Below are 27,597 nucleotides of genomic sequence, written 5' to 3' on the forward strand. Positions count from 1 at the left end.
TTAATCCCTGAAGGCATTTACCTGCTTCTTTCAATCTACATTCTACCTCTACCTCCATTCCTCCCTTTCCTGCCACACCCATGTATCTAAAGCTATCCACTTCCTCCAGTCTCTCTCCCTTAATACCCACTTCCAGTTTGCTGCCATCCTCTCCCCTTGTACATCTCATCACCTTACTTTTACCCACGTTTGTCTTTAACTTCCTTCTTTCACACACCCTCCCAAACAATGATACTAACTTCTAAATCCCTCCTCTGATCCTGCCACAAGTCCAGTCTCATCAGCAAACAACTGGCTTGTCTCTGACTTTTCTCCAATTTCTTTAACCATCTCCAATCCCCAGCCCATTACCCTTGTGTATACCTCTCACACCACACCACTTGTATATAAATTGAACAGCCAAGGTGACACAACACATCCCTGGTGAAGTCCCACGTTTACCTCAAAACACACACACTCTCCATTACTAATTCTAACACCCTGTACTACTATCATAAAAAATCTTGATTGTTCTCAACAGCTTTCCTAACCCATATTATTACCCTATTATATAAAAGCCCAACATGACCTAACACTCATGGCTAAAAAATACTATACCCCTTTATATGCCCACTTCCAACTAACCATAGCAACATAAAGAACATGTAATAATTCTGTGATGGTGTGATATTGTCCATAATGATAGAGGCACTAGATCTGTCTGCAAAAATGACAATAACGACAATGATAATAATGTTTGAGCAAGATCTGTGAATATTGCATTATCGTGTTTCCCTGTGATCTGATGCCTTTGGAAGGGATACAGTGAAGAAGTAGAGGTTTATAGCCGAAATATTTTTATTAAGTGTATAATCATATAATTGCATAGGTGTTGTACATTGAAGAACTGTTTTCAGCTCATAGTATACTATTAGTGCAAAAGTAATGAAGGAACTCTGATTTCATGTAAAGTTTTGGAACTTTTCAAATAATATGTTAAAAGCTTTGATATATACTGTGAAATGCATGCATCCTTTGCATTTGCACCTATGAGAATAAATAACGATGAAAATCAGTTTGTAAATGTGAAATAGGCAAAAATAAACCATATTTATGACTTAAATAACATGGTATTTTACAGTATATAGATAGAATTTTTGCTGTTTAATAAATTTGTATGACTAGTTATACATATGGAATATTTTTTCCTTTATACAAGTATCACAACTTCTTGCGTGCAAACGTGTTTTTGACTAATGGTTGTAGTTATGAAAATTGTGTTCATCATACAGGAGTCCATCTTGTAAACATTTCCTCACTAAGGTTCAGCTTCATGTGTGCCTCAGAGAGACAATATTGATTCATTGCACCACAGGATTGATATGTTATTTTGGTGTCTACAAGCATCAAGAAAATGCAATGTGCATATCCCAAAAAAGTAACAAGGGAACTTGCACTATACACTTGCAAACAGGTTTGAGCTAATTTGTTTTTCATGGGCTTTCATGTAAGGAAAACATGTCTTGAAAAAGATTGGTCTTTAACAAAATACAAATATGATCAAAACATGAGCTAATTTATTAAAGACTCATGCTAGTTTCAAATAAAACCCAATTTATTTAAACAAGTTTTCCTATCTTCTGAAACCATATAGAGCAAAATTTGAAAATTAACAGAAAATAAAACCAGACATTTAAAATGTTACTTTATTAACAACATTAAAGGAACAGTGCCATGAAGAGAAATATATACAATAGTTTACAAGCAAAATAACAGCTCTCTCTTTCCTAGGCAGGACCTCCTCTCTGTGGATAAAAAAAAGAAAAGTCAAATAAGGACCATGATAGTCTTGGCAGTTAACATTATACAGCTACATATGCAGGTTCTTACATTGTATTACTTAAAAGTACATACAAGAAATACAACGAAGAAACAAGGAAGCACATGTGATGTAAAGAGGTTAGAAGTGCAAGGTAAGGTGTAAGAGGAGCATCTGCAAGATACAGCAGGTGTGACTGATTTATGAAAAGGAAGAGCCAAGATGAAAGGGAGGGAGAGGTGATGAATAGGTGGGAGTGGAATTATGCCTTTTGATTTTGGTTATCTCTCTGGTAAGGGGGAAAAAGACCTTGGTATATGTATGTATGAAAAAGTATAAGGACGTGCAATGAGTGAGGAAATGGTAGCAGTATTGGTCCTGTTTCACTTAAACCAGGTGTAGTGAAACTGTTCTTTGTAGAGATAGATGGAGGAGGAAGAGGAGGTTGTGTAGGTAGGGCACTTTCATAGAATATGTGGAAGGGAGTGCCACGTGAGCAGGGTGGGAAGAACTTGCCCCAGTCAAAATGGTCATATATGGGACAAGAATGCCCTTAGTGATGTCTTAAAGTATTTGTATCCATTTCATAGTATAGTTCCTATTTACAAGGGAAAAGGGGACAAGTGTGAATGTAGTAGTAGTTTCAGAGGGATTAGCTTGTTAAGTGTATTTGGGAAGGCTTATGGGAGGATCTTGATTGAGAGGATTAGGAGAGGAACAGAAGGAGTAATTGGTGAGGAACTGTGGATTTAGGACAGGTAGAGGTTGTGTAGATCAGATCTTTGTGGTAAGACAGATATGTGAGAAAGCTATAGGAAAGGGGAAGGATGTTTTTTGGGCTTTTATGGATCTGGAAAAGGCTTATGATAGGGTAGACAGAAAGGCACTGTGGGAGGTTATGCAGATATATGGGATAGGAGGAAAGCTTCTGAGAGCTGTCAACAGTTTTTATGAGAGTAGTAGAGCTTGTGTCAGGATTGGAAATGGAGAGAGTGAGTGGTTCGAGGTAAAGGTGGGACTTCGTCAAGGATGCGTTATGTCGCCCTGGCTGTTCAACTTATACATGGATGGGGTGGTGCGAGAGGTAAATGCAAGGGTAGTGGGCAAGGGATTGGAGATGGTTAAAGAAAAGGAGGTGAGCCAGATGTTGTTTGTGGACGACACTGTGCTTGTGGCAGGATTGGAGGAGGGATTGAGGAAGTTGGTGGCAGAGTTTGGGAGAGTATGTGATAGAAGAAAGCTAAAGATAAATGTGGGTAAAAGTAAGGTGATGAGATGTACAAGGGGTGAAAGTGGCAGTAGACTGAAAGTGAGCATTAAGGGAGAGCGACTGGAGGAAGTGGATAGTTTTAGATACTTGGGTGCAAATGTGGCAGGAAAAGGTGGAGTGAAGGTGGAGGTAGAATGTAGATTGAGAGAAGCGAGTAAATGCCTTGGTGGATTAAAGAGTGTAATGAGGAATAGACATTTGGGAATGGATCCTAAGAGGAGACTGTATGAAGGAGTGATTGTGCCAACAGCACTGTATGGGGCAGAAACATGGAACATAAGAGAAGAAGAGAGAAGGAGTTTGAATGTGTTTGAGATGAGGTGTCTGAGAAGTATGATGGGGGTTACTAGGCTAGATAGAGTGAGAAATGAGGTGAGGAGGAGAACAGGGGTGGAAAAGGAGCTGGGAGATAGGGTTGATGAAAGAATATTAGGATGGTTTGGACACATGGAAAGAATGAGTGAAGAAAGACTAGTAAAAGAGGTATGGAAGGCAGATGTGGAGGGAGTGAACATGAGGGGACATCCTAGGATGAGGTGGATGGATGGGGTGAAGGGGGCTTTGGGGAAGAGGGGAATGTCTGTTGAGGAAGGATGGGAGAGGACAGAAGACAGGGGTGAATGGAGAATGGTTGTATATGGATGATGTGATTGCAGGAGGTGGAATGGGCGGGGGGATGGGGGGTGAGGTAGTATGTGTGAGCAAAATTTGACGCAGCCCGAAGGGATTTCTCCCCGTCCTCTCCTTTTATGCAATGGGGGGACGGAGAGGGGGGGTCACTGATTTAATGAAGCGGCCTTGCTGTGGATGTGCTGTGTCTTGCGACACTGCTTCTGACCCAGGGCAGTGGACAAGGTGCAGGGATGACCCGTCATCCAGGAGGTGCTCAGATAAGAGGGAGGGTGGAGGGGTGTGGAGTGTATTCAGGGATAGAATGGGTGGAAATGATTTTATGCCTTTCCCTTTTTGGCTACCTCCCTTGTAAGGGGGAAAAAGCCTTGGTATATGTATGTATATCCATTTCATTGATGGGAAAAAGGCCATGGGTTTGATTGTCTTTAAATGGTTTCTAAAATGGACCAGTGGACAAGATAGTCTGTTGTAGTCCTTGGGGTGGAGGCACTGAAGAGGACTGGTGCTATGTCTCAGGCTGCCTTAGCGACTTCCCTATGCATCACCATTTTCCACACTTCTCTAAGCATCTCCAGATCTTCTTTTTCCTTATAATTCTCATTAAATTTATTCACTCTCAACACCTCTCTACCTCCCTGCCTTTTCCTCCTCCATTTTTCCTTCAGTCTGAATTTCCCTTCTACTAGATAATGATATGATAATCCCCTGTCTCTCCCCCTGAAAACTGTAATGTCCAAACTCTTTCAATCCTCCTTTTGAATATGACTACAAGTATATTAGTACCCTCTCTACCACCCTCCCCTACACTAACCTTTCTCACTATTTATTTATTTTTGTCTCTCTCATACAGTGTGCTTGCTATCATCAACTCCATTTCTAAGCACGTCTCCCATCTCCCAACAATATATGTCCCCATTACTCCTATCTGTTGCTTCATCTACTCTAGCAATGAGAGAACCCCCCCTCCAACACTACTACATTTATATTCCTCCCAAAATCTTTAAACATTAATTTGCATCAATCCAAAAATGGATCTCTTTCCTCTTCAAAATTTCTCACTACTGACTAAGTCGCATATCTCCCATCACAATTTCATCTTTGCCTATATCTTTGGGAAGGCCCAAGGAGCACTGCTGGCTACTGTGGTGATGCAAGTTTCTAGTCAGAGAACCTTGTTATTACTTGTAGCCTCAGGTTCCTTCAACAGGAACCTTGCAGCAGCCAGAGGGCCAGTGACAGCCAACTGCCACATTGATTTATTTCTTAGTAAAGATCCTGGGTATTGTACAGCCACGTGGCAGGAAACATGACTGACGTCCACAACCTGACGCTCTCTGCCAGCGCGACCCTGCTTGACCCGACCGAACCCAGTGCAATTATCTAATTACGCACCACAGGTAACTTGCCCACGAGTATATATACCGGCTTCCGCCGCATGTAAAATCAGTTCACTCGTACCTTATAATAAAGGAGACGAACTCACCAAAACCTCTTTCTCTTCACCAAAAAGTAGCATCGCTACACTGGTGACCCCGGAGCGACAATGGACCCATCTACCGCCGCCACCCCCGACGCCCCGCTGCCCGCTACCAACACCGTCAACGCCGTCTCCTTGAAGCTGCCGCCTTTCTCTACGATCGACGCCCCCTCCTGGTTTCGACGAACGGAGATTCAGTTCCGCCTGCGCAAAATCAGCGCGTCCCAAACGAAGGCAGACTACGTTCTCGGGGCGATCCCCGAGGATGTGTTCCCACTCATCTCCCAATGGCTTGATCAACACGATGGTGTTATCCAGTATGGCGCTCTGAAACAGTACCTGCTTCAGGAATTCACGCCGTCAGCAGCCTCCAGAGCCGCAAAAATCCTCCAACTCTCCCAACAGCCACTGGGGGACATTAAACCAAGTACAGCATACCTCGAGATGATGTCCATCGCCCGCCTCCTACCCACAGCCAACGGAACCAGCAGGAACGTCGATATGCTTCGTCAATTGTGGCTCATGCGCCTCCCAGCGCCCGTCCGATCCGCCCTTGGCAACGCCGAGGAAATGACCACCGACGAAGTTTCACGGAAGGCGGACCATCTCGCCGATGCCCACGCCGCCGCAGCAAGGAGTCAGGATGTCTGTGCTACGGACGACACCACGGACGAAATCTTCGCCGCAGCAGCATCGCCAGCCAACAGGCGCCAACAACACCAGCAAAGGCAGCGACGCCGGACCACCCCCGCTCTGCACCTGTGCTACTACCACACAAGGTTCGGCGCCTTCGCCAAGAAATGCCAACCAGGATGTACATGGACAAAAAACGCCTAAATGGGTCACCGTCCATCACGGTGGCCCCTACAGGCGCAACGGGCCTCTACATCAACGACAAGGCCTCTAAACGTCGCTTCCTTGTCGACACTGGTGCTTGCAGGTCCATAATTCCTGCATCCGCTGCAGAACGCCGGGTCCCCATGGACGTTGGCGTTAGGCTCGTCGCAGCTAACGGCACTACCATAGCTACCTACGGATGGAAACGCCTGAACCTCACCTTTGGGAGTCGCCACTACTCATGGAACTTCATCCTGGCAAACATCAAGACGCCCCTTCTCGGTGCCGACTTCCTCGCTCATTACAGGTTACTGGTCGACGTCACAAACAGCCGCTTAGTCTGCGCAACCGCATCCGTCTCGACGCCCCTGCAAATCGCGCCACAGCCAACCACGATCGCCACCATCGACGCTAGAATGCCCTACGCCCACCTGCTCACGGAATTCCCCGACGTCTTCAAGCCTGAGCTGCGACAGACACCACAGACGCCAAGAGATGGAGAGACTAGGCCTCTGGCAAGGGCTCCAGCCCTTGGTCCTCCCCTCTCCACCTCGTCAAGAAGAACGATAGTTCCTGGTGCCCCTATGGAGACTACCGGCAGCTGAACATGACGGAACCTGACCACTACCCACTCCCAAACATCAACGGCACCAAGATCTTTTCGACACTGGACCTCCTGAAGGGCTACTACCAAGTTCCGGTACATACAGACAACATCCCGAAGACCGCCATCACCAACCCCTTCGGGACGTACACCTTTAATTACTCCTGCTTCGGCTTGCGAAACTCAGGTGCGACCTTCCAGCGCCTAATGGACGGCATCCTCGGCGACCTCGACTTCTGCGTCTGCTACGTCGACGATATTCTGGTCTTCTCCAACTCTCCTGACCAGCACCTCCGACACCTGCGGACCATCCTCGAGCGTCTCCAGGACAACGGCCTCGTTGTCCGCTTTGACAAATGCAGCTTCGGAAAAAAGTCTGTCCCATTTTTGGGACACCTCATCTCTCCTGACGGCGTTCGTCCCCTGCAGGATAAAGTCCCCGCAGTCGACAAATTTCCCAAACCTACTACCATCAAAGCCTTGCAGGAATTTATTGGGATGGTCAACTTCTATCACCGTTTCCTCCCTAACATCGCTCAAACGCTGCACCCACTTTATAACGCCCTTCACAGAAAACCGAAGGACCTCCTGTGGAACCCCGCCATGGAAGCTGCCTTCGTCAACGCCAAAAAAGCCCTTGCCCGTGCCACCACCCTCTCCTTCCCTGCACCGGGTGCCCAGCTACAACTGTCAACGGACGCCAGCAATGTCGCCATAGGGGGTGTGCTCGAACAAACCCTCAGTGGCAGACCTACACCCCTTGGTTTCTTCAGCAGGAAACTCTCCAAGGCCGAGCTCAACTACAGCACCTTCGACAGAGAGCTCCTCGCCATCCACCACGCCGCCCGCCACCTTCGCCATTTCCTCGAGGGCTCCTCATTATCAACACCGACCATCAGCCTCTGGTGCACGCCTTCACAAAACAACAGGACGCTTGGTCTGCCAGACAGAGCCGCCACCTCTCCGCCATCACCGAGTTCAATTGCACCATCAGGCACGTCCCCGGTACAAACAACCCCGTCGCAGACGCCCTCTCCCGAATAGCCATCGACGCAGTTCAACTCGGCCTCGACTACGCAGCTATTGCCAGAGAGCAACGGGAGGATCCTGAAACACTTGTCTACAGGACATCCATCACATCCCTTAAGTGGCAAGACGTCCCTTTTCACAACCACACCATCCTCTGCGACATCAGTACCGGCCGCCCACGACCCCTCATCCCAGCTGCCTTACGACGTCAAGTCTTCAATCTAATACACGGCCTGTCTCACCCTTCAGGGCGCGTCACTGCGAAACTCCTGAAGCAGAAATTCATCTGGCACAGCATCTCCAAGGACGCAAAGGAGTGGGCCAGATCCTGCATTGCCTGCCAGCAAAGCAAAATTCATCGCCACACTGAATCAGGCATCGGATCATTCCATCAGCCCCGACGACGCTTCGCACACATTCATGTCGACGTCGTCGGCCCACTCCCCCTGTCGGAAGGCCATCGTTACCTCTTCACCGCCATCGATAGATCGACCCGCTGGTTGGAGGTCATCCCCATGAAGGATAGTACCGCCTCATCCTGCACTACAGCATTTCTCAGTGGATGGATAGCCAGATTTGGCCTCCCGGAACATGTCACCTCCGACCGAGGAACTTGCTTCACGTCGCGGCTGTGGCACTCTCTCGCTGAACTCCTGGGTACTACAGTCCACCACACTACCTCCTACAACCCCGCAGCCAACGGCATGGTCGAGCGAACCCACCGCTCACTCAAAGCATCTCTTATGGCACGCTGCAACAACGGCTCCTGGCTACCCCAGCTACAATGGATACTCCTTGGCCTTTGGACAGCCATCAAGGACGACCTCAACGTGTCTCCAGCAGAGATGGTCTTCGGCTAAACCCTCGTCGTGCCCGCAGAATTCTTCCCTCCACAGGAGTCTCCCGAGAGCCTGCAACAGCTTCGACGCACTGTCGGCAAATTTGCCCCGTGCGTGCCGACACATCACCGGGAGGTGAAAGAATACCTCTCAAAATACCTCCACACCTCGACGCACGTTTTCCTGAGGACGGACGCTCACACCCCACCACTCACCCGTCCCTACACTGGCCCCCATCTTGTCCTTGAACGTAAAGACAAGACCTTCCGCATCTCCATCTCCGGCAGGCCAGAATGGGTTTCCATCGACCGCCTAAAACCGGCACACCTCGACACTCCGCCCACCAAATTCTCACGTGCAGGACGCCCCCTTAGGCCAAGGCAAGTTTAAGAGGGGAGTATTGTACAGCCGCGTGGCGCCGCGACAAGTCACGTGGCAGGAAACGTGACTGACGTCCATGACCTGACGCTCTCTGACAGCGCGAGCGCGCTTGACCCGACCGAACCCAGCGTAATTATCTAATTACGCACCACAGGTAACTGGCCCACGAGTATATATACCGGCTTCCGCCGCATGTAAAATCAGTTCACTCGTACCTTACAATAAAGGAGACGAACTCACCAAACCTCTCTCTCTTCACCAAGAGTAGCATCGCTACAGTAGGGTCCAAGAACCAACTGCTAGCCTACAGACTTGCACTCCTTGTAATGGTACATACATACATACATATACCAAAGGCTTTTTCCCCCTTACAAGGGAGGTAGCCTTGTAATGGTAAGGAAATATAAAAGCTTTGTCACCAGGATGTAGGAATCTCTATCTCCAAGGCGAGTTGCCACAGGTTTGAAGTATACTGTATTGGGTAACAGTATTTTGTTCACAAATTCAACACTAGTACTGAGAACTGGATCCTTACATTGATATATTCAATTTCTTCTTCAGTAAGTCGTTCCCGTCTATATCTCAATGGCACCTGCCATTCCTCCAGTACTACTTGTGGTTTTGCTGCTGCTGGGGCAGCAGTGACTGGAGGAGTGACTGCTGCTTGTATGGCCTCCATACCTCTAACTGTAAAGAGAGAAGGCAATTACTAGCTGCTTTCTTGTACATTTCCTTACATTAATATATAGAAATGTATTATAAATATAATGTATTTTGTCTATGACAATTCACCACTGGCTCTATCTCATGGATAATTATATTTCATCCTAAACAGATACAGCTGATCAAAGAATAATGGGATGGTTTGGGCACATGGAAAGAACGAGTGAAGAAAGTATAGCCATAAGTGTGGAACACGGAGATGAATGACTTGAGGAGAAGACCAAGAATAGGATGGATGAGTGAGGTGAAGGTGGGGGGCTTGGGTACTAGGAAAATGTCTGCTGAGCAAAGATGGGAGAGGGCAAGAGGCAAGTGGATGTGGATGGTAAACTGACATGGTCCAAGGATCAGGAAATCTAGCTTGTTCTAGGAACTTGATCATTAATATAGCACCGATATTATTATGGAGAAGAAATGGATGGTGAGGTTTCCTTGGGGTAATCCTTGTCGGGAGTACTGAGAGGAGAGGGTTGTCTGTCACTAGACATACTCAAAAAGTTTGATAGAATGGGAATTGAGAAAGGCTCCACAGAAGCCTAGAAGGAAGAGTTTACAATGAACCCATTATCTCCTGGCTGTGTCATATGCCTTTTTCAATATGAAAAATATGGTATAGATATGTCAGCATATATGGTACAGCATTTCTTCTGTTTGCACCATGATGTTTGTGGTGCTATGGTGTGCTTGGATGCCTGTTTTGATGGATGAGGGAATGCACTCCAGTTGCTAACTGGAAATTGGCTTCTCTCCATGTGGTGGGGATGGTAAACTCCATTTATATCTGGTTAACGATGTTTAATATTGTTGCACATCCTAGAAGGCATATCTACGACTAATCTCCTAGATTTCCTCTACCTCCTTGACACATGCTAGCCAGCATCGCAGAAATGCATGAGGTGCACTCTAGGAGTGAGATGGCACTACCGCCGCGTTATGAAAAAGGTTGTCCCGCGGTCACCTTTTGCGGTCAAGCGCTGAATCTCCAACGGGCACTTCTGCCCGAGTGCCAATACATGACCAGCCAGGAAGAATTGCCACGAAAGATATATACAGTATATATATTGTTATGTATGTTTTCCCTCTGGAAAATTCTGTCTCATTGTAGAATTGTTTCACCACCTGTACCTTCACCTTTTCCTCACATGTAGCTAGATTTCAAGATTGTAAAAATCCGTTCTTGCTGGAAAAACAGCACCTATGCTTCTAAATGTTCTCGTCGGCAACCTAGCCGGAACCCTGTATATAAGCACCTGTTTTTCACAAAATAAAAGAGAAGAAGACCAGAGGCTGAGAGCTGAGGGCTCCACGTGTTTTAGTTTCCGACCTCCAAAAAGACCGCTCAAACCTCACCACGCTACCAAACCACGTGTTACCACTTGTCAAACCCTCGTCTATGTTGGACCTATTATCAAGACCAACAATATGAAGAATGTTGCAGCATGCTGTAAATGTTGCATCATAATTGTATCATATGTTTATACTCGTACTATCTGGACCTGGAGCTTTTGTTCTGCAGTTGGAAAGGAAGTGTGAACTCCACTTCTGTAAAGTTGATCATAATCTTGATAAGTATGTTCTAGTGGCAGCTATGATTCAAGGGAGATGATCACATTACATGTTGTTTGTAAGCTACGGTACAATGGGGTTTTTATATTGTGGTTAGAACTGTTCATTCAGTGACTGTTGAGTGCTTTGAGGAGTCATAATTATAAGGTAATTACAACTGATATCCATTGTTGTGAGCCAATATTCCAACCTTCACGGTAAACATGAATGTTCTTGGCTGTTGTTTTGTTCGTCTGGTACTGTCTAAATAGTGTTTAGTTGCTTGAAAATTCCGATATTATTGTTTGGGTTTGGTAGATGAGAATGAACAGAATCAGAAACAGTACCACACCCACTGGTGCTCTGTTGTATAGTTTTAATTTTATGCCCACTGCATTGTCTTGGAGCCAGACATTTTGTAGGCTTCTTGTCATCATGTATATCGTGTTTCTGTGGCATAGTGTACTGTAGCATGGTGCGCTGTATAAGCACACAGCACAGCTTGGTGTAGCATAACGCTGTGATGCCCTAACCAGCAGTGAAGCTACTCGAACAAGGGCCCTTCATATGACCAACAATGGCCCTTTTCATACAGCCAGCTACACAAGAGGGTCACGCAAGACCACATATACCAGGCTAACCCACGGTTCCACATCAACACGAATGACTACTTAAACAGTCACCTAATAGGAATAAGATGGAACGTAGGTAGGAGTGCAGACATTTGGCAGCATACCGACGTTACATGCACGTCACTGCGCCCAGAGTGCGGAGTTCTCAGATAGAGTTCCAAACATATCTAGATAGAACATCAGCAGTGTCTTCACCCTATGGAGCAAAGGACATGCCTCTATGGGGCCCACACTGACAGATACCTGTTAGCCTTCCTGCGTATATCAAGTGCCCTCCTGTATGCATAACCCATCGATTAATAAACAGGTAACTCGTCCTACATACATTTCACTGTTGTCCCCCTTGCAATATGCAGTTTCTATGATCTTTTGAAAGACTGTCTTAAGACTATCTTCAACATCTTGTGTATAACCACCTGTACTCTTCTGTCTGGTGATTCTTTTCTGATGAATCTATTTAGGATAATGAACAACATGCAAATGAACCCCTCGTAAGCTATCCATACTGTAGGCTCGAGTTTCAATGACTGGAAACCCATACACCCACAGTGGCTGGCTAAAGTCCCTGGGCCCTCAAACAGGTCTCTCTGGGAGTTTGGATTGTTGTCTGTGTTGTATGGATGTGGTACTTTCTGTCGCCAGCTAATTGTGGCAATACAAAGGGAGCAGTTTCTGGTTCTCTGATCTCCCCATGTGAAAATTCAGAGAAAATAGAATCCCTAGTCCAGAGAACAAGGATGAGGCCCTTGTGGCTCTACCTCCAGGCAGGATTGAAGGGGTTGATGGCTCTGTAAATGGACAGGAGGGAGATGATTCTCTCTGTCGTCCATCTTGCAGGGCTACAACTACCATGTACTTGTCACTGGTCCCTACACAGTTATAAAGGTATAAGTACGTCAATACATACATACATATACCAAAGGATTTTTCCCCCTTACATGGGGGGTAGCCAAAAAGAAAAAGGCATAGAAACCACTCCCACCCATTTCATTTCCCATATATTCCACTCCCCTCCACCCTCCTCCCTCCCTCCCATCTTGGCACCTCCTGGGGTATTGGCTGCATAATATTGTGGCAGAGTAGCATGCAGTTGATACTTTAGGGTCTATATGAGGTGCCCCTATGGACCAGAGCCACACATCATTTTGTCTGTGATGGAGGAAAACTCTGTACATAGAGAAATGATGACGCTTTTATACTACGACTGTCCCTCCGTTATGCTGTCCCCCAACCCCTTGTTACTGTCCTGTACCATTTCTCTGAATATTCATTTCCTTTTTTTGCCTATAAACCCTGTGGTGGGGGCAAAAGAATACTGCCACCAAGTATTTCCACTTGAGTTGTAGAAGGCGACAAAAAAAGGGACAGGGGATGGGATTACGAGTCCTACTACCTGTAGCCCCAAAAGGGGATATTCCTAAAAAAGAAAGTACGTTAATAGACATAATATACAACCAAATGAATTACGGTTATAGCCTTTATCCATAAATTCTCTTGAGAAAGATTGCCACTTGAAAAAATGTTATAAATCCCATGAGTACAGGCATGCTTTGACTTGGCCACTCTTAAAAAGTAATACAAATGAAAATTAACTTATAAAAATACCTCTAAAAACTAAGATCATGCTATAACCAAAGTCACACATTACTACAGATGCATTTAACATGCCTACATTTGAAAATTGTAAAAAAGATAAATAAATAAAATAAACAACCCTGACTATTTTCTCTCCACTTTTCCATACAAGGAAAGCTAATAACCCATGATTGCTACTCTCTCTCCCTTCTCTTATCAGCTGACATGAAAACAGACCCACAGTAATACAGTACAGAAAACTGTCAAATACTTACAAGTCCTACATGATTGATATGGTTTAACGTCACACACACACCCTTTATTGGGAGGCTAGGACGGTACCCCTCACAGAGGGCTTTGTAGCATGGAATTTAATGAACCATGCCCTTGGTTCAACTTCGCTGGTGGCAGGATTCGAACCGCCCTCACCTCGACCTTCACCGCAAGTAATGACGCCCTAACCTGCCCAGCCAGCGAGCATCCTACATGACACCCTAAATTCCTCAATTTCCAACATCTGCATTTATTGCTCACAACTTCCATGGGTGTGCCATTTGTTTTTAAACTGGTGGCCATCATCACATAAGCTCTTGCTGTATGTATGAAAAGTATTTTGTAACTCCTACTTTTTATATAATTTCCACTTTAGAAATACAGTCAGCATCACTGGAATTGGAACGCATCATTTTCTACCCCTCTCCTTGTTGAGTGTAACATTCCTTGTTAAGACCACTAGTTTTCCAACACTGGTACCCAAAAGCACCTAGACCATGACCGAGTCAGGATGTTTGAGAGTCTCTTCGCTGTACCTGGGGGAGGAAGGATCTCGACCACTGTATATCCTTATCTTCCCTCCTCGGTTGCTAGTGATGGTAAAGGTGGCCTCAACAGACCATAACACTTTCTTCCACTTGTCCTGAGCCCAGGCAAGACATTTCAGGCAAAAATGAATTTGATTCTTCTATTGCCTGGCTGTAATGATTGGTTTCCTTTGAGGTGTACAGTAATTATACCCAAGGTCCCTGTGGAGGCGACACTGCACGGCCCTCAAAGAGACATAGGCCTGTAGTTAGGGGTTCTTGTTTAGCAGAAATGGGAGGTTCCCAATCAACTTGGTACTGCAGGACTTCTAGGTTCTGGGTGTAGTCTTATGCACTCCTGACTTTTTCTTGGTCCACCTCTCCAAAGAATACAACGGAATACTGATGATGCTTTAAATTTCTTTGTTAGACTTCCCTCCCTTTACCAGGGCAGCAACACTTGCCAGTTGGTCCTTCTTCAAGTCCTTTCCCAAGCCCACTGCTCAATAATAAACACAACAGTCCAAAGGGGTTAGGGGGAAAATACATGTGATTCACTGAGAAGACTAAACACATCAGTCCACAAAAGGCAAATGGTAACTGATCTAATCAAGGCTGCATGACACCACCAGTTTTCATAGCCAGAGGTACTGGCCCTATACCCACCTCTGACATGCCAATCTTCCAGATGTATTTCAACCACTGTATCATCAGAATTGGTGCATCATGCCTCGTGCCAATTCTGATGGTGCTGAATGTATAAGTTCATTCATGTGTGATATGAAAACTGAATTAAATAACTTGGAATACAAAGCTTTACTAATAGCAAGTTTCACATAATTTCCATTCTCCAGGGATGACCCATCATCCAGGAGATGCCAAGATAGGAGGGAGGAGGGTGGAGGGGAGTGGAATATATGGGAAATGAAATGGGTGGGAGTGATTTCTATGCCTTTTTCTTTTTGGCTACCCCCCGTGTAAGGGGGGAAAAAGCCTTTGGTATATGTAAGAAAAAATAAAATTTTCATTAATGGATTAATCTTTTATTTCACATCCATCTCATCCTCAGTCATCCCCTTAAGTTCACTTCCTCAACTGACTTCCACATCTCTTTTACTAACCTTTCATCACTCCAGCTTTCCATTTGTCTAAACCATTTCAATAATCTCTCACCAGCCCTATCCACCATCTTTTCCACTCCCACTTTCCTCATCTCCTCTCTATCCAACCTAGTAACCCCTTCTCAGACATTTCATCTCAAACACATTTAAATTTTTCCTGTCTGCCTCACTTAAATTCCAAGTCTCTGCTCCATTAAATGGTGTCAGCACAATCACTTCTTCATACAATCTCCTCTATGCATCAATCCCAGATGCCTATTCCTCATAACACTTTTTAATACTCCCAAGGCATTTACTTGCTTCTCTCAATCTACAATTTTCCTCCACCTCCACTCCTCCCTTTCCTGCTACATGCAACCCCAAATACCTAGAGCTATTCTCTTCCTCCAGCCCCTCTCTCCTTTTAAACTTAGTTCCAACTCCCATAATCTCCCCTTGTACATCTCATCACCTTTTACTTACATTTACCTTCAACTTTCTCCTATTGCATACCTTCCCAAACTATGTTACTAACTCTCTTAATCCCACCTCTAATCCAAAAGCAGTGTCATCAGCAAACAACAACTGGCTCACCATTTTCTCTATCTCCAGTCCCCTGCCCATTACTCTCACCTTTACCTCCTGCAACCATGGCAACATGACACATCCCTGATGCAGTCCCACCTTTACCTCAAATCACTCACTCTCTCCATTTCCCGTTCTTAAATCTCATAACTCTTGACTTCCCTTACCAGCTTTTCCACAATTTCATAAATCTGAAACACCTCCCACAGTGCCTTCCTGTCTACCCTGTCATAAGCTTTCCCAAATCCATAAAGGCCCAAAATTCACATCTTTACCTTTTCCTAAGATTTTCTCAAATATCTGCCTTACCACAAAAATCTGATCTAAACAATCCCTACCTGTCCTGAGCCCACACCGTTCCTCACCAATTACTTGCTCTATTCTTCTCCCAATCCTCTCAACATTCTCCCATGAGCCTTCCCCACTACACTTAAACTAATCCCTATAAAACTACTACTCGCATTTGTTCCCTTTTCCCTTGTAAAGCACAACTATACAGGCACTCTTCTATTCCTCCAACACTTTACCCTCCCTTAGACACATATTAAACAACCTCAATAGCCAGTCCACTATTACTGTACCTCCCTTCTTCAGACACTGCATGACACCCATCTAACCCAGGTGCCTTACCTGCTCTAATAATTTTAAAAGCTATTTGCACCTCATCTTTTCTTATTTCTCCTCCATTTTCCTCTCCCATCACCATTTTCTTAGTGCCTCCCACTGCTACCACCAATCCCTCCCTATCCTCCACATTCAACAGCTCTCTAAAATACTCTGCCCATCTTCCCCTTACCACCTCCTCTTCTGTTAAGATCTGTCCATCTGTGCCTTTTACCTTTTCTTCTCTACTTGACTCACCTTCTCTTCCTCTCGATTTCCTTCCAAAACATCTTTTTATAGCTTTCAAAAATTTATGCTTCTTTTTTCTTTATACCTCTCATATTTTTCTCTCATCCTACTTTGCAACCAGTCCCTGAATGTTTGTTTCTTCTCTTCTACCTTCTTCACTTCATCATTCTACCACTCACTACCCTTCCTTCTACTCCCTCCCATCCTTCTTGTTCCACATACCATCTTTCCACACCTTGTCACTTCCACCTTGAAACACTTCCATTCCTCTTCCACACCTACTTCTACTCTAACCTTCACCACCCCACACACTTCTCTCAGCTTCTTGTACTCCTGGTCCTTTTCCTTCTCGTTTAAAGTTTGCTCTAAGTACCTCTCTACCTCCTGCACTTTTCCTCTTTCTCCACTTATCCACTTTCAACTTACCTTCCACCAAATAATGATCTGATATTCCCCCATTCTCTCCCCTAAGAACAAGGACATTCAGAACTCTTCCTACTCTTCTCCTGGATACCACTACATAGTCCATTAATATCTTAATAACCCACCCATCCACCACCCTCTCCCATGTGTACTTATGCTTGACTTTCTAAACACTGTGTTAGCTATCATCAACTCTAAACACATCACTCCACTATGATTTTTACCTAGCACTCCAAACTTCCCAGCAACTCCATCTATTGGTTCATCCCTACTGTAGCACCAAGATCTTCCAATACCACTACATTGCCATTCCTCCTAAAACTCTACACTCAAAAAAAAAAAAAAAAAAAAAAAAAAAAAAAAAAAAAAAAAAAAAAAAAAAAAAAAAAAAAATCCTCACCACTCTTCTCTCTACCAGGCCCATATGTGCTTACAAAAATCCACATCTCCCCAGTTTCACCTTCATCCATATTACAACTTTGAAGAAACCTTCCAATCCACCACTCACTTACCTACCTCCTCACTAACAGAGCCATCCCTTCTCTTCCTTGTCCTCTCCTCACTCCCAACACCCTCCACACTACACTCCCAAACTCAAAATTACCCTTCCCTTTCAATTTAATCTCACCTAATGCCAACACATCAATCTTCCCTCTCTTAAACATTCTGCCTATCTCTTCCCTTTTACTCTCATCTGTACCACACCCACACACATTAAAAGACCCAAACCTTAGGGCTCTGGTTGGAAAATTCCCACCCTCTTATGCCTTGACTTCTCACAGGAATATAGCCATAGGGCTACAGAGAGAAGGATGCCTAGTCACACATTTCTTCCCATTTTGGCAACTTTTATGACCTGAGTGGGAAGACTTACTGGCATTCTTCCTCCTACCACAGGGAAAGGGCGAAAATGGAAATATATACTTAAAGATGTGGTACAAGACAGTAGTAAGAAGGGTTGTGATAGCATAATGGGGTGGCAGTCACAGTACAATTAAATAGTACCATTTCTCTATGATTAGAGATTTCCTCTAACAGACAAAATTATGTGAGGTCTGGTCTGTTGGAATGCCCTATATAATCTTTTAAGTACCGATTGCATGCTACTGCACAGTTTATACCACACATTAACATGCAGTCAATATCCTACACAGGTGTGTGTGTATGTGTGTATATGTACATATATATACTGTATAATATATAGTTATTAGGCTGTGTCAAATGGCTGGCCAATGCTGGCATTGCATGTGTTTTTCCTCAAGGAGACTTTGTCCCACCCGTGGGCCTCAAGGAAGCTCTGGGTCACGTTGCAGCTGGGTAGATGTAGGCGTGTCCCATGGGGCCACTTGTGGGTCAGTAAAGTTGTAAGGTGGCCGAGAAGAGTTGAAGACTGGAGTGAGGGGGTAAGTGAGGACTACTCCTAATATGTTTATATATAATATATACTCACAAGGGCTTTTTCCCCCTTACAAAGGAGGTAGCCAAGTCAAAAGACAAATTCCCATTCATCTCCTATCCACTACCCTTTCATCTTAGCTCCTCATGGATGATGGGTCATCCTTGTATCCCACCAATTGCCCTGGGTCAGAACCAATGTAGTAAGACAGTATATATATATATAATATATATATATATATATATATATATATATATACATACACACACACATACATATACACAAACACACACACTAGGATAATTAAGTAACACATGCATTTTATTCCATCAAAAACAGCTAAAGAATCGAGGAACTCATGACATGTTTACACAGTAAATACACAGTTTCAGCACACTCGCAAAATTTTGTTTTTCTCTCTAATTTTACCCACTTCAAACCAATAATTTTCTGGAATAACAGGTCTACCTTGTTTTACAACTGCATTAAGTATTTGTCTCACTAATATGTTTCATGCTGGTTAAATATTTCCTTACAGATTCAATATAAACAGTCTTGCTTCTTGGGTTAAACATCTTAAAAGGGCAATTACATGTTACACTTGGAGGATTTGCTCTAATACCAGATGATTTCATTCAGCTCTTAGGAAATCCCAGGATCAATGACTGGTACTTCTTTGTGGTGGTCCTGCAAGACGGACAGCGGAGTGAACCATTTTCAAAACTTATCAACCTGCTAACTTCCATCAGGAAGTGTAGACACAAGGGGCATGCATCTCCAGGCAAGTGAGATAGAAACAATCCCACAATAATACAACACAGACAACTGAGTTTCTTCTACGAGACATCTGTGGGAGGGCTTAGAGACCATTATCAGCTGCTGTGGGTCTGTGGCGGGTGAGGCGTGCATCAAACGACAAGGTTCGAAAGCTTTTACTGGATTTATACAGATTTGTATACAAAACTGAAGCTGAGCTGGGAGCACAGTCGACCAATCAGAAGATTGACCATAGGTGGGAGCGCAGTCGACCAATCAGAAGATTGACCGTAGGTGGGAGCGCGGTCGACCAATCAGAAGCTCTTTCGTGGGCTGAGCGAGTTTGCGAGCTTGGGTGAGTAGCGTCTCATGGAGGCGGTCGCTACTTCCACGTACGCAAGGAGTTTGTACACAAGCAGGGATCTGGTTGGCTGACTGCAGTGAGCGAGAGGGCGGCCTGCCCTTGGGAAATGAACTGAAGGAGGATCGTCGTCTTGGAAGTGTGCTGGCTTCAGGCAATCTGTCGACACCCAGTCGTTCATGCCCTTAATTCTCAAGAGGAAAGCCTGGTCTTTCCTCTGAACCACTTCAAAGGGGCCTGAGTAAGGCTGGGTGTGTGGTGGCACATTGGCATCATTCCTAAGGAAGACATACTTTGAAGAGTGCAGGTCCTTAGGGTTTGGTGGCTTGTATGTCTGTCGGCAAGGGGGGGCGAACTTTCCGACAATGCGCCTGAGCTGCATAAGGTCTAATTGGGAGGGTGTATCGGGGGGGAAAATTCGCCTGTAATGACGAGAGTCGCTGTATACAAATTCGGCAGGTGAAGCGTTGAGGCCGTCCTTTTGTGTGATCTGTAGGCCGAGGAGGACCCAGGGAAGCTGGCTGTACCATGCTGCATCGGTACATCAGAAAGGCGGCTTTCAACGTTCTGTGCAGCCGCTTTACCATACCGTTGGCTTCGGGGTTGTAAGCCGTTGTGTGGTGGATGGTGGTACCAAGGATCTGCCTTAGGGACATCCAGAGTTGCGATGTCGCGGTATGAGGTGATGTCAACCGCCAAACCGAATTTGGCGATCCAACCTGACACATAGGGTGGCGGCACATGAGAAGGCAATAGCACTGAACAGTTGATCGCCGTGAACAGGTAGTGGTTGCCCTCGGAAGTGGGCCCACTATGTCCACGTGAATATGGGCGAATCGATGCTGCGGCTGGTGGAAAGTCCCAGTGTCAAACAGGAACTTTACTTTTTATTTATTTATCTATTTTTATTGAGGCATTTGTGGGCATTGGCTCCGAGGTGTGTGTGGTAGAAACATAGCTGTTGTGTCCGGGGCCTTGGGGTTGACTGCTACGGGGCTGGAGGAGGCTGCTGGTGCCGCTACCTGCTTTTTGAAGCTGCGGCAGTGACCTGAGCGTCACTGTCGTGGCTTGGAGCTTGTGCTGTCGCCGTGCCGTGGATACATTGGGAGGCGGCGGCGGCTTGCGCGTCGAACAGGCTGCTGTTCCAGTTTTTTTCCGAGATTGTTGTCACATTCGCATTCCGCATTGGGCATCATGGCGTGGATGTTGTCAAGGAACCGTTTCAACCAGAGGGCTTGGAGCATGTCGATGGTGTTGTGGCTGTTTCCATCTGTGGAGGGCATGTGGACTATCACCCACATTTCCAGGAGGGCATCCGATGGGCGTTAGTCTCCGAATGGCTGTTTCACCAATTGTAGGATCCTATTCACCCTTGCGGTGACTGAAGGCGTGAAACGCTGGAGGAGGAATTCAGTTCCTCGTACTGGATTGGGACGCTGCCTTTGGCGTCGAGCCATTCGATGACGAGATTGAAAGTTTCGTTAGGTAGGGCGGCGTGGACTTGGTCGGCTTGTGATGTCGCTCGTGTCAACCTCTTCAATCTGAACTGTTTCTCGGCGCAGCGGAACCATGTGACAGCGTTGATGGGGTTAAAGGTAGGTAGTCTGACCTGGGTTGCGGCAATGGGGGTCCTTTGGCTTGATGGTGTCGCTGGTGGCATCGGTGTCGTTTGGTGATGAAGTTTCTGAGGGTCTGATCATAGTGGCGGTGGTGAAGGATGGCTGTGTCGTTGCTGGAGTCACCAATGTGGCGGATGAGGTGTGCATCAATCGACGAACCAAGACGGAATGCTTTTACTGGGTTTACACAGGACTTGTATACAAAACGTGAAGCTCCACCAGGGAGCGCGACCGACCAATCAAAAGCTCGTCCGTGGGTGGAAGCGATCGACCAATCAGAGGCTTGTTCGTGGGTCAAACGAGTTTGTGAGCTTTGGTGAGTAGTGTCTCGCGGAGGCAGTTGCTACTTCCACGTGTGCAAGGAGTTTGTACGCGAGCAGGGAGTTGGTTGGCTGTGTGGGTCCGTGCTGAGGGATGATTGGTAGACTGCAGTGCAGGCCAATGCTGAGGCTTTACAAGTCTATGGATTTCCAGTCAGTGAAATTCAAGGCTGTGGATTTCCAGTCAGTGAAATTCAAGGCTGTGGATTTCCAGTCAGTGAAATTCAAGGCTGTGGATTTCCAGTCAGTGAAATTCAAGGCTGTGGATTTCCAGTCAGTGAAATTCAAGGCTGTGGATTTCCAGTCAGTGAAATTCAAGGCTGTGGATTTCCAGTCAGTGAAATTCAAGGCTGTGGATTTCCAGTCAGTGAAATTCAAGGCTGTGGATTTCCAGTCAGTGAAACTCAAGGTAGAAATTATTATTATTATAATTGATCAAAAACCCTCCCCTTCATTAATAAGCATTAAAATCTATCTTGATTAAGGTGGCTTGATTAGTTCTAAAGGATTTTGTTCTAATGCCAAGAGACTTTACTCAGGTTAAAGGAACCCCTTGTCATTAATGGGATAAAATGGGGCTGGAGGAAGCAAGACACTACAAATTAAGTGGTATCAACACCAGGAACAACAAAATCTATGAACAATTACCATCATGACCTTGAACTAGAGGCTTCACCGCATCCTGGGTGTTGAGTTGATGCATGTAGTTGCTGACTGCCACACCTTGTTTGAAGAAAATATATACTGCCCTCAGAACCCTGATGTTTTTTATAATTATTTAACTATACCTATGCATTTATTTATGTATTTTGTTATTTACATTATATATTTTTTATTTTTTATTTTATTATTAATATGATTTTTTTTTTTCGCATCCAACCTAGATATGATCAAAAGGTCTCCTGTCGGCATGCTACGCTTTTGTAATCCTTTGATAATACTTTTTTTCTTAAGTTTCTATTATTGTTGCTACAAAGGGACAAGTTGCATTCATTCTACTGATAGGTGTCTACAAGTTCTCTGGTACTAATATAGACAGCTCTTGAGTTTGGGAACATGCCTTTTTGCTTCAGTCACTGGGAAAAGCTGCAAGGTGGGGTGGGAGTGCACCAAAAGGACTTTGGTGTTGGGAGAACTCTTGCTCCCTTTGTTGTTGTTGTTATTCATACCACATTATGAGTGACCATACTGGGAGTGGCTCCCCAGCCAAGTTAGGTTCAAAGAGGCTATTTTTGTTATTGCTATTACTAGACATATAGAAGTTACAGTTACTAGACAATAGCTGTAGCAATGGGTTCACCTTGGTGAAGCTTACTCCAAATTAACTCTTTACCAGGATGAGGCACTTGAGCAACTTTCTCCTGCTTGGCAGATGATTTTACTCCTAAGTATACCCTCTACCTGGTAAAAAGCACAAGATCAGCTAATATATCTGCTTACAACTGCTACTAGTCAGCAACAATGCTTGCAACTTCCATATCAACTATTTTAAGGCTGACTTACATGCAGATGTCTCAAAAAAGCACCTTCCCCTTTACAAGAGGGGTGGCCAGGTCAAATCATCAAAGCATCCTGTACAACCCCCTTTCATTAATTCCACGCCCATCCAAAACCCATTTGTTGTCCATTCTACCATACTGTTTTTGGATGAGGCCTCCCATCCAGTTTGACTTGACTAATACATTAGCTATACTCCACATAAATAATATATTCAATATCAACCAAAGGGTCAAATGCCAGGCATCTGCTTGTGGTGGTCCTGCTAGATGGACAGTAGAATTACCCATGTAACCTCCTCACCTCACTGAGAGGTGCATCCCTAAGAGAATGATACTCAGTCTCTGGAATGGGCTCAACATATCTATCAATTTCAACTGTATCTATGCCTTTTCACACATGACAATTGCTCCCTTCTTCCTACTATTTTTTTTGCCAGTGACAGAGAAACAGTCCTAAAACAGTACAAAAAAGACAGCAGTCCACAATTTCTTTTCCGAGATTTGTGGGAGGTCCCTGAGAGCATTACCGGCCACTGTGGGGCTCCTGGTTTCCTGCCAGGAAAACTCAAGACAACAAATATAATAATTACTATTATCACTGTACCGGCTGCCTACAACTATAATCAACTTCACAAATGATCAGAGTACACATTAGTAAATTACAAAGATGTTAACTGTAGTAACTATTTCTTAAATTGTCAGCTAATATCTATCAATCCATACTGCCTCAAGTTTTAATGATTGGAAGCCTGCAGCCTCATAGGATCCTGCCAGTGACTTCAAGCCCTTTCGACCTCTGGGGGGGGGGGGGAGAGAGAGAGAGAGAGAGAGAGAGAGAGAGAGAGAGAGAGAGAGAGAGAGAGAGAGAGAGAGAGAGAGAGAGAGAGAGAGAGAGAGAGAGAGAGAGAGAGAGAGAGAGAGAGAGAGAGAGAGAGAGAGAAATCTGTGTTGAGTTGGCATGTGTCTGTTTCTATGTCACCAACAGGAAGGAGTAGGGAATGGTGAGCCGTTGGCAGTTGTTGTCAGATCATATGTGAAAAACAGTAAGAGAATTGAAGTTGACAGAGATCTTACGCCTGTTCCACCAACTGGCTGCCAGGCCCTCAGGTAATTGAATGTGTGCAGCAGCAGCAGCAGCAGCAGGGGAAACTATTCCCTCTGACATCCACTATGCAGACCACCACAAGTAGGAGCCCAACTTTAGTTTTTACTGTCAGTTAAGAAGTTCAACAGGAAGTGACTACTTACCAAGTTGATCCATTTTTCCTTTGCGAAACCGTATCAACGGAACATGGGGCTTCACAGTCTGAAAGAAAAAGTTATTATTCTTTCCATTCCAAGTTATGACTAAATAAGAGAGTGTATTTACCTAACTGTAGTATACAAGAAAGGAGCAAAACTCATAGGGTCCTGTCTAATTTTCTAACATACCTAGACTATTTGTGTACAGTTCCAACTTAATCTATATCTTTAATTTCCAATTATCATATTTAGATTTGAACTCGTGTATCATTTGAGCTTGGGCTATATCACCTTACAAAGTTATTTCATATATTTATACATCTATATGGAAAATTGTATTTCTTCACATTCTTTCAACATATGGTCTTTCTTAATCTCCTCCATGACCTCTTTAATCAGGAGATCTTTTCTATCAATGCAATCTATCCCCTTTTGTATTTACCTTGTCGTAATATACGGGAGGGGAGCTATGCTCGTGGTGACCCGTCTTTGTATCTCTCCGCATCAAGTTTTATCTTAAAATCTTGCATAGTGTTAGCACATACTGTTTTGTTGTCTAATTTATTCCATGTATTTATTGCGCTGTGTGGGAAACTGTTCCTTTTCAAGTTTTTTCTATAACTATCCTTTTTCAATTTTTTTTCGTGTCCTCTTGTTTTACCGTTTTCCCACACTAATAGGTCGTTCCTGTCTAAAACTTCCATTCCTTTCATTATTCTGTAGATAGCAAATCTCCTCTTTCTCTTCTTTGTTCCAGAGTTGGTAGGTTCAATTTGGATAGTCTTTGCTCATATGTTAGTTCGGCGTGTGTCGGTGCTAGTTTTGTTGTCGCTCTTTGTAATCTTTCTAGTTTTTTAATATTCTTTTTGGTACTGGGTGACCTGAACACTGTGTAACCATGCCCAGTGTTTTTAGTCTTTCCTCAAATGGTTTATCTGCCAGGCCGGAGACCCGTTTGGTTGCTGCCCTTTGTATTCTCTCAATCTCGCTCATGTCCTTCACTCTGTGTGGGGACCATACAACTGACACATATTCCAGTCTTGGACGTATCTGGGTTTCGATGAGGCTTTTCATCATCTCTTCATCCATATAATGGAATGTTACTTTAATTTTCTGCAGTAGTCCATATGTCTCTACCACAAACCTGCTGATATGTCTGTCGGGTGACACATTGTCTTTATCAATATTCCCAAGTCTTTCTCCTCTTTTGCTTTTGTAATGTGTTTTATTAGTGCTATTGATTTGACTTCGTAACTAATATAATCATTGTTTCACAGTGAATTGTATAAATGATAAAACTAAGTTAGGAACTGTGCCATGTAAACACAGACATATATCCCCTTCTGTACCGGAGGGCCATTTCTGAATCACGAAAAAAAAAAAGTGGTTTGTCGTGTTTTGATATCTATTGAATATTGAGTTTTTGTCTGTATTATGTTTTATTAGAGCTCTGATTAATAATATTGATTTCGTAACTAATATAATCATTGTTTCACATTCAATTGTATAAAGAAGACTAAGGTAGGAACTGTGCCATGTGAACACATATATTATCCCCTTTTTGTACCAAATGGCTTTTCTTTTTTAACTTGACCACCTACAAAATTATTCAATTTGTTGTCTTGTTGATCCCATCAGTACAAAATAAACAAATAAATACTCGATTATCCATATCAGGTTATAATTCGACCAATGGCTGAAATACGTGTGACCTGTTGGTGATTTATTATTTTCATGGATTAGACTGAAAATCAAAGTATTTCGGAGAACTGTCTTAATTGTGATTGATGCGTAGTACAGGATTTTAATCTGGAATTTATTCAATATTCTTTTATGATATAACCATAGACTACATTGGCATGTCGTTATAGACACGAACAATATAATAGATATTAAGCAATTCATCAGTTCCAATGATAATTGCTTAAAATGGCAAAGTATACCTGTACACCTTTTGGGTTATGACAAATTTAACGGAAAAAAAAAAGAGGAAATATTATTCTGTTCGTTTTGTATTTTGAAAATTTTACTCAAGTTATCACCAGATGATCTTATTCATTTGAGAATGAATGGATGAAGACGAAGTTATAAGCGCTTGTCTAGCACTTTAAGCATTTATCTTATTTGACGCCACACAATTTTATTCAATAAATGGTCAACGAATGGAATAGACTTAGTAATTTTAGAGAAACCACAATCAACTTGTAGCTTGTGGTTAAGTGGTAGTAACCATGTAGTGAGGATTGAAATTATCGATTGTAAAAAAAAAAAAAAGTTAAACTCTATGGATGGAGATGAAAGGTGGTCACATGGCCTAGTGTAGGCCATATGGTCTCTTGCAGTCTCCTTCATTCTTATGTTCTTAGAGCTCCAGTAAAGTCAAAGGCAGAACAACCCACCTAAAAGTCATGAGACACCTTACCGATCTAAGTAATGTGGGTACTGTAACTCGAACACACACTGTTTTGCTTGTGGACACACTGGCTGCCGACGCGGGGTGCGGGGGGGACCAACACAAGGCCCCCACCCCCCCCTCACCCTCCAAGAGGGCCCAGGAAGAAAGTGTGACTAGCCGGTGGTCACATCTCACCTACCGCAGACATCAGGATAGGAGGTTGGCAGGTGAGAGCCCTTATAGACACAAGTAGCTCTTACACACTAACTTCATAGAGGACAGCCAATCAGGTTGAAGGGGAGATAACTGTAAGACGTCATCCACTGAGGCTACAGGGAGTCACCGGCAACCCATCAAGGATTTTGGGAATGGTAAGGACCGAAATTAATGTAGGAAACTTGAAAGTGTACAGGAACTGAATCCCTATAGTACCACTGGGCTTGTACATATCTGTCGACATCCTGCTAGGGTGTGATGTGCTGAATCAGACTAGTTTCAGTTGGGATGCCCAGAAGGGAATTATATTTTGGGGTCACAACTTGTATATAATTAACTATATCCACCATCAACGTAATAGTGTCAGTAGAGACAGGTATCAATGGAGGAGGAACCCAGGGATTAAATCAGTATTAACCTCATCGCCCCAATATTGCTCGACCCTTATCAATCTAGGTTCATACCCATCCCAGTGACAGAAGAACTCTTCTTGTGCATACGCAGCCAAGGTTTAGTCACAATAGCCATCCCTGTCTGGTCCAAGTGGATGAAGGGAATGTCTTCTTGCCACCAGCCAGTCAATCAACCCAAGAAATCGAAACTATTTCGAAAAGGGTTCATTATAGGATCTTATGATTATGTGTACCACACATCTTCCAGTAGAGTCAACATGACACAACAGATCCGTAA

General features: G+C 44.3%; 1 protein-coding gene across 2 annotated transcripts in view; it reads right to left on the reverse strand.

Annotated features, from left to right (window-relative positions):
• Window positions 1-1,671: 1,671 nt before the first annotated feature.
• LOC143041046 (alpha-ketoglutarate dehydrogenase component 4) overlaps window positions 1,672-27,597 on the reverse strand; it is a 30,192-nt gene continuing 4,266 nt past the window's right edge. The window contains exons 2-5 of one of the 2 annotated variants that reach the window (XM_076212663.1): window positions 24,303-24,360; window positions 22,204-22,278; window positions 9,404-9,555; window positions 1,672-1,784 (exon numbers count right to left, since the gene is read on the reverse strand). In XM_076212663.1, coding sequence (XP_076068778.1) covers window positions 1,767-1,784; window positions 9,404-9,555; window positions 22,204-22,278; window positions 24,303-24,360 — 303 coding nt within the window. In that variant the 3' untranslated portion in view covers window positions 1,672-1,766. The remainder of the gene's footprint in view (window positions 1,785-9,403; window positions 9,556-22,203; window positions 22,279-24,302; window positions 24,361-27,597) is intronic. The other variant, XM_076212664.1, reaches the window with a different exon arrangement.

The sequence above is a fragment of the Oratosquilla oratoria genome, chromosome 30 (genome assembly GCF_046742065.1).
Source record: "Oratosquilla oratoria isolate Oo_2021 chromosome 30, ASM4674206v1, whole genome shotgun sequence".
Classification (NCBI taxonomy): Eukaryota; Metazoa; Arthropoda; class Malacostraca; order Stomatopoda; family Squillidae; genus Oratosquilla; species Oratosquilla oratoria.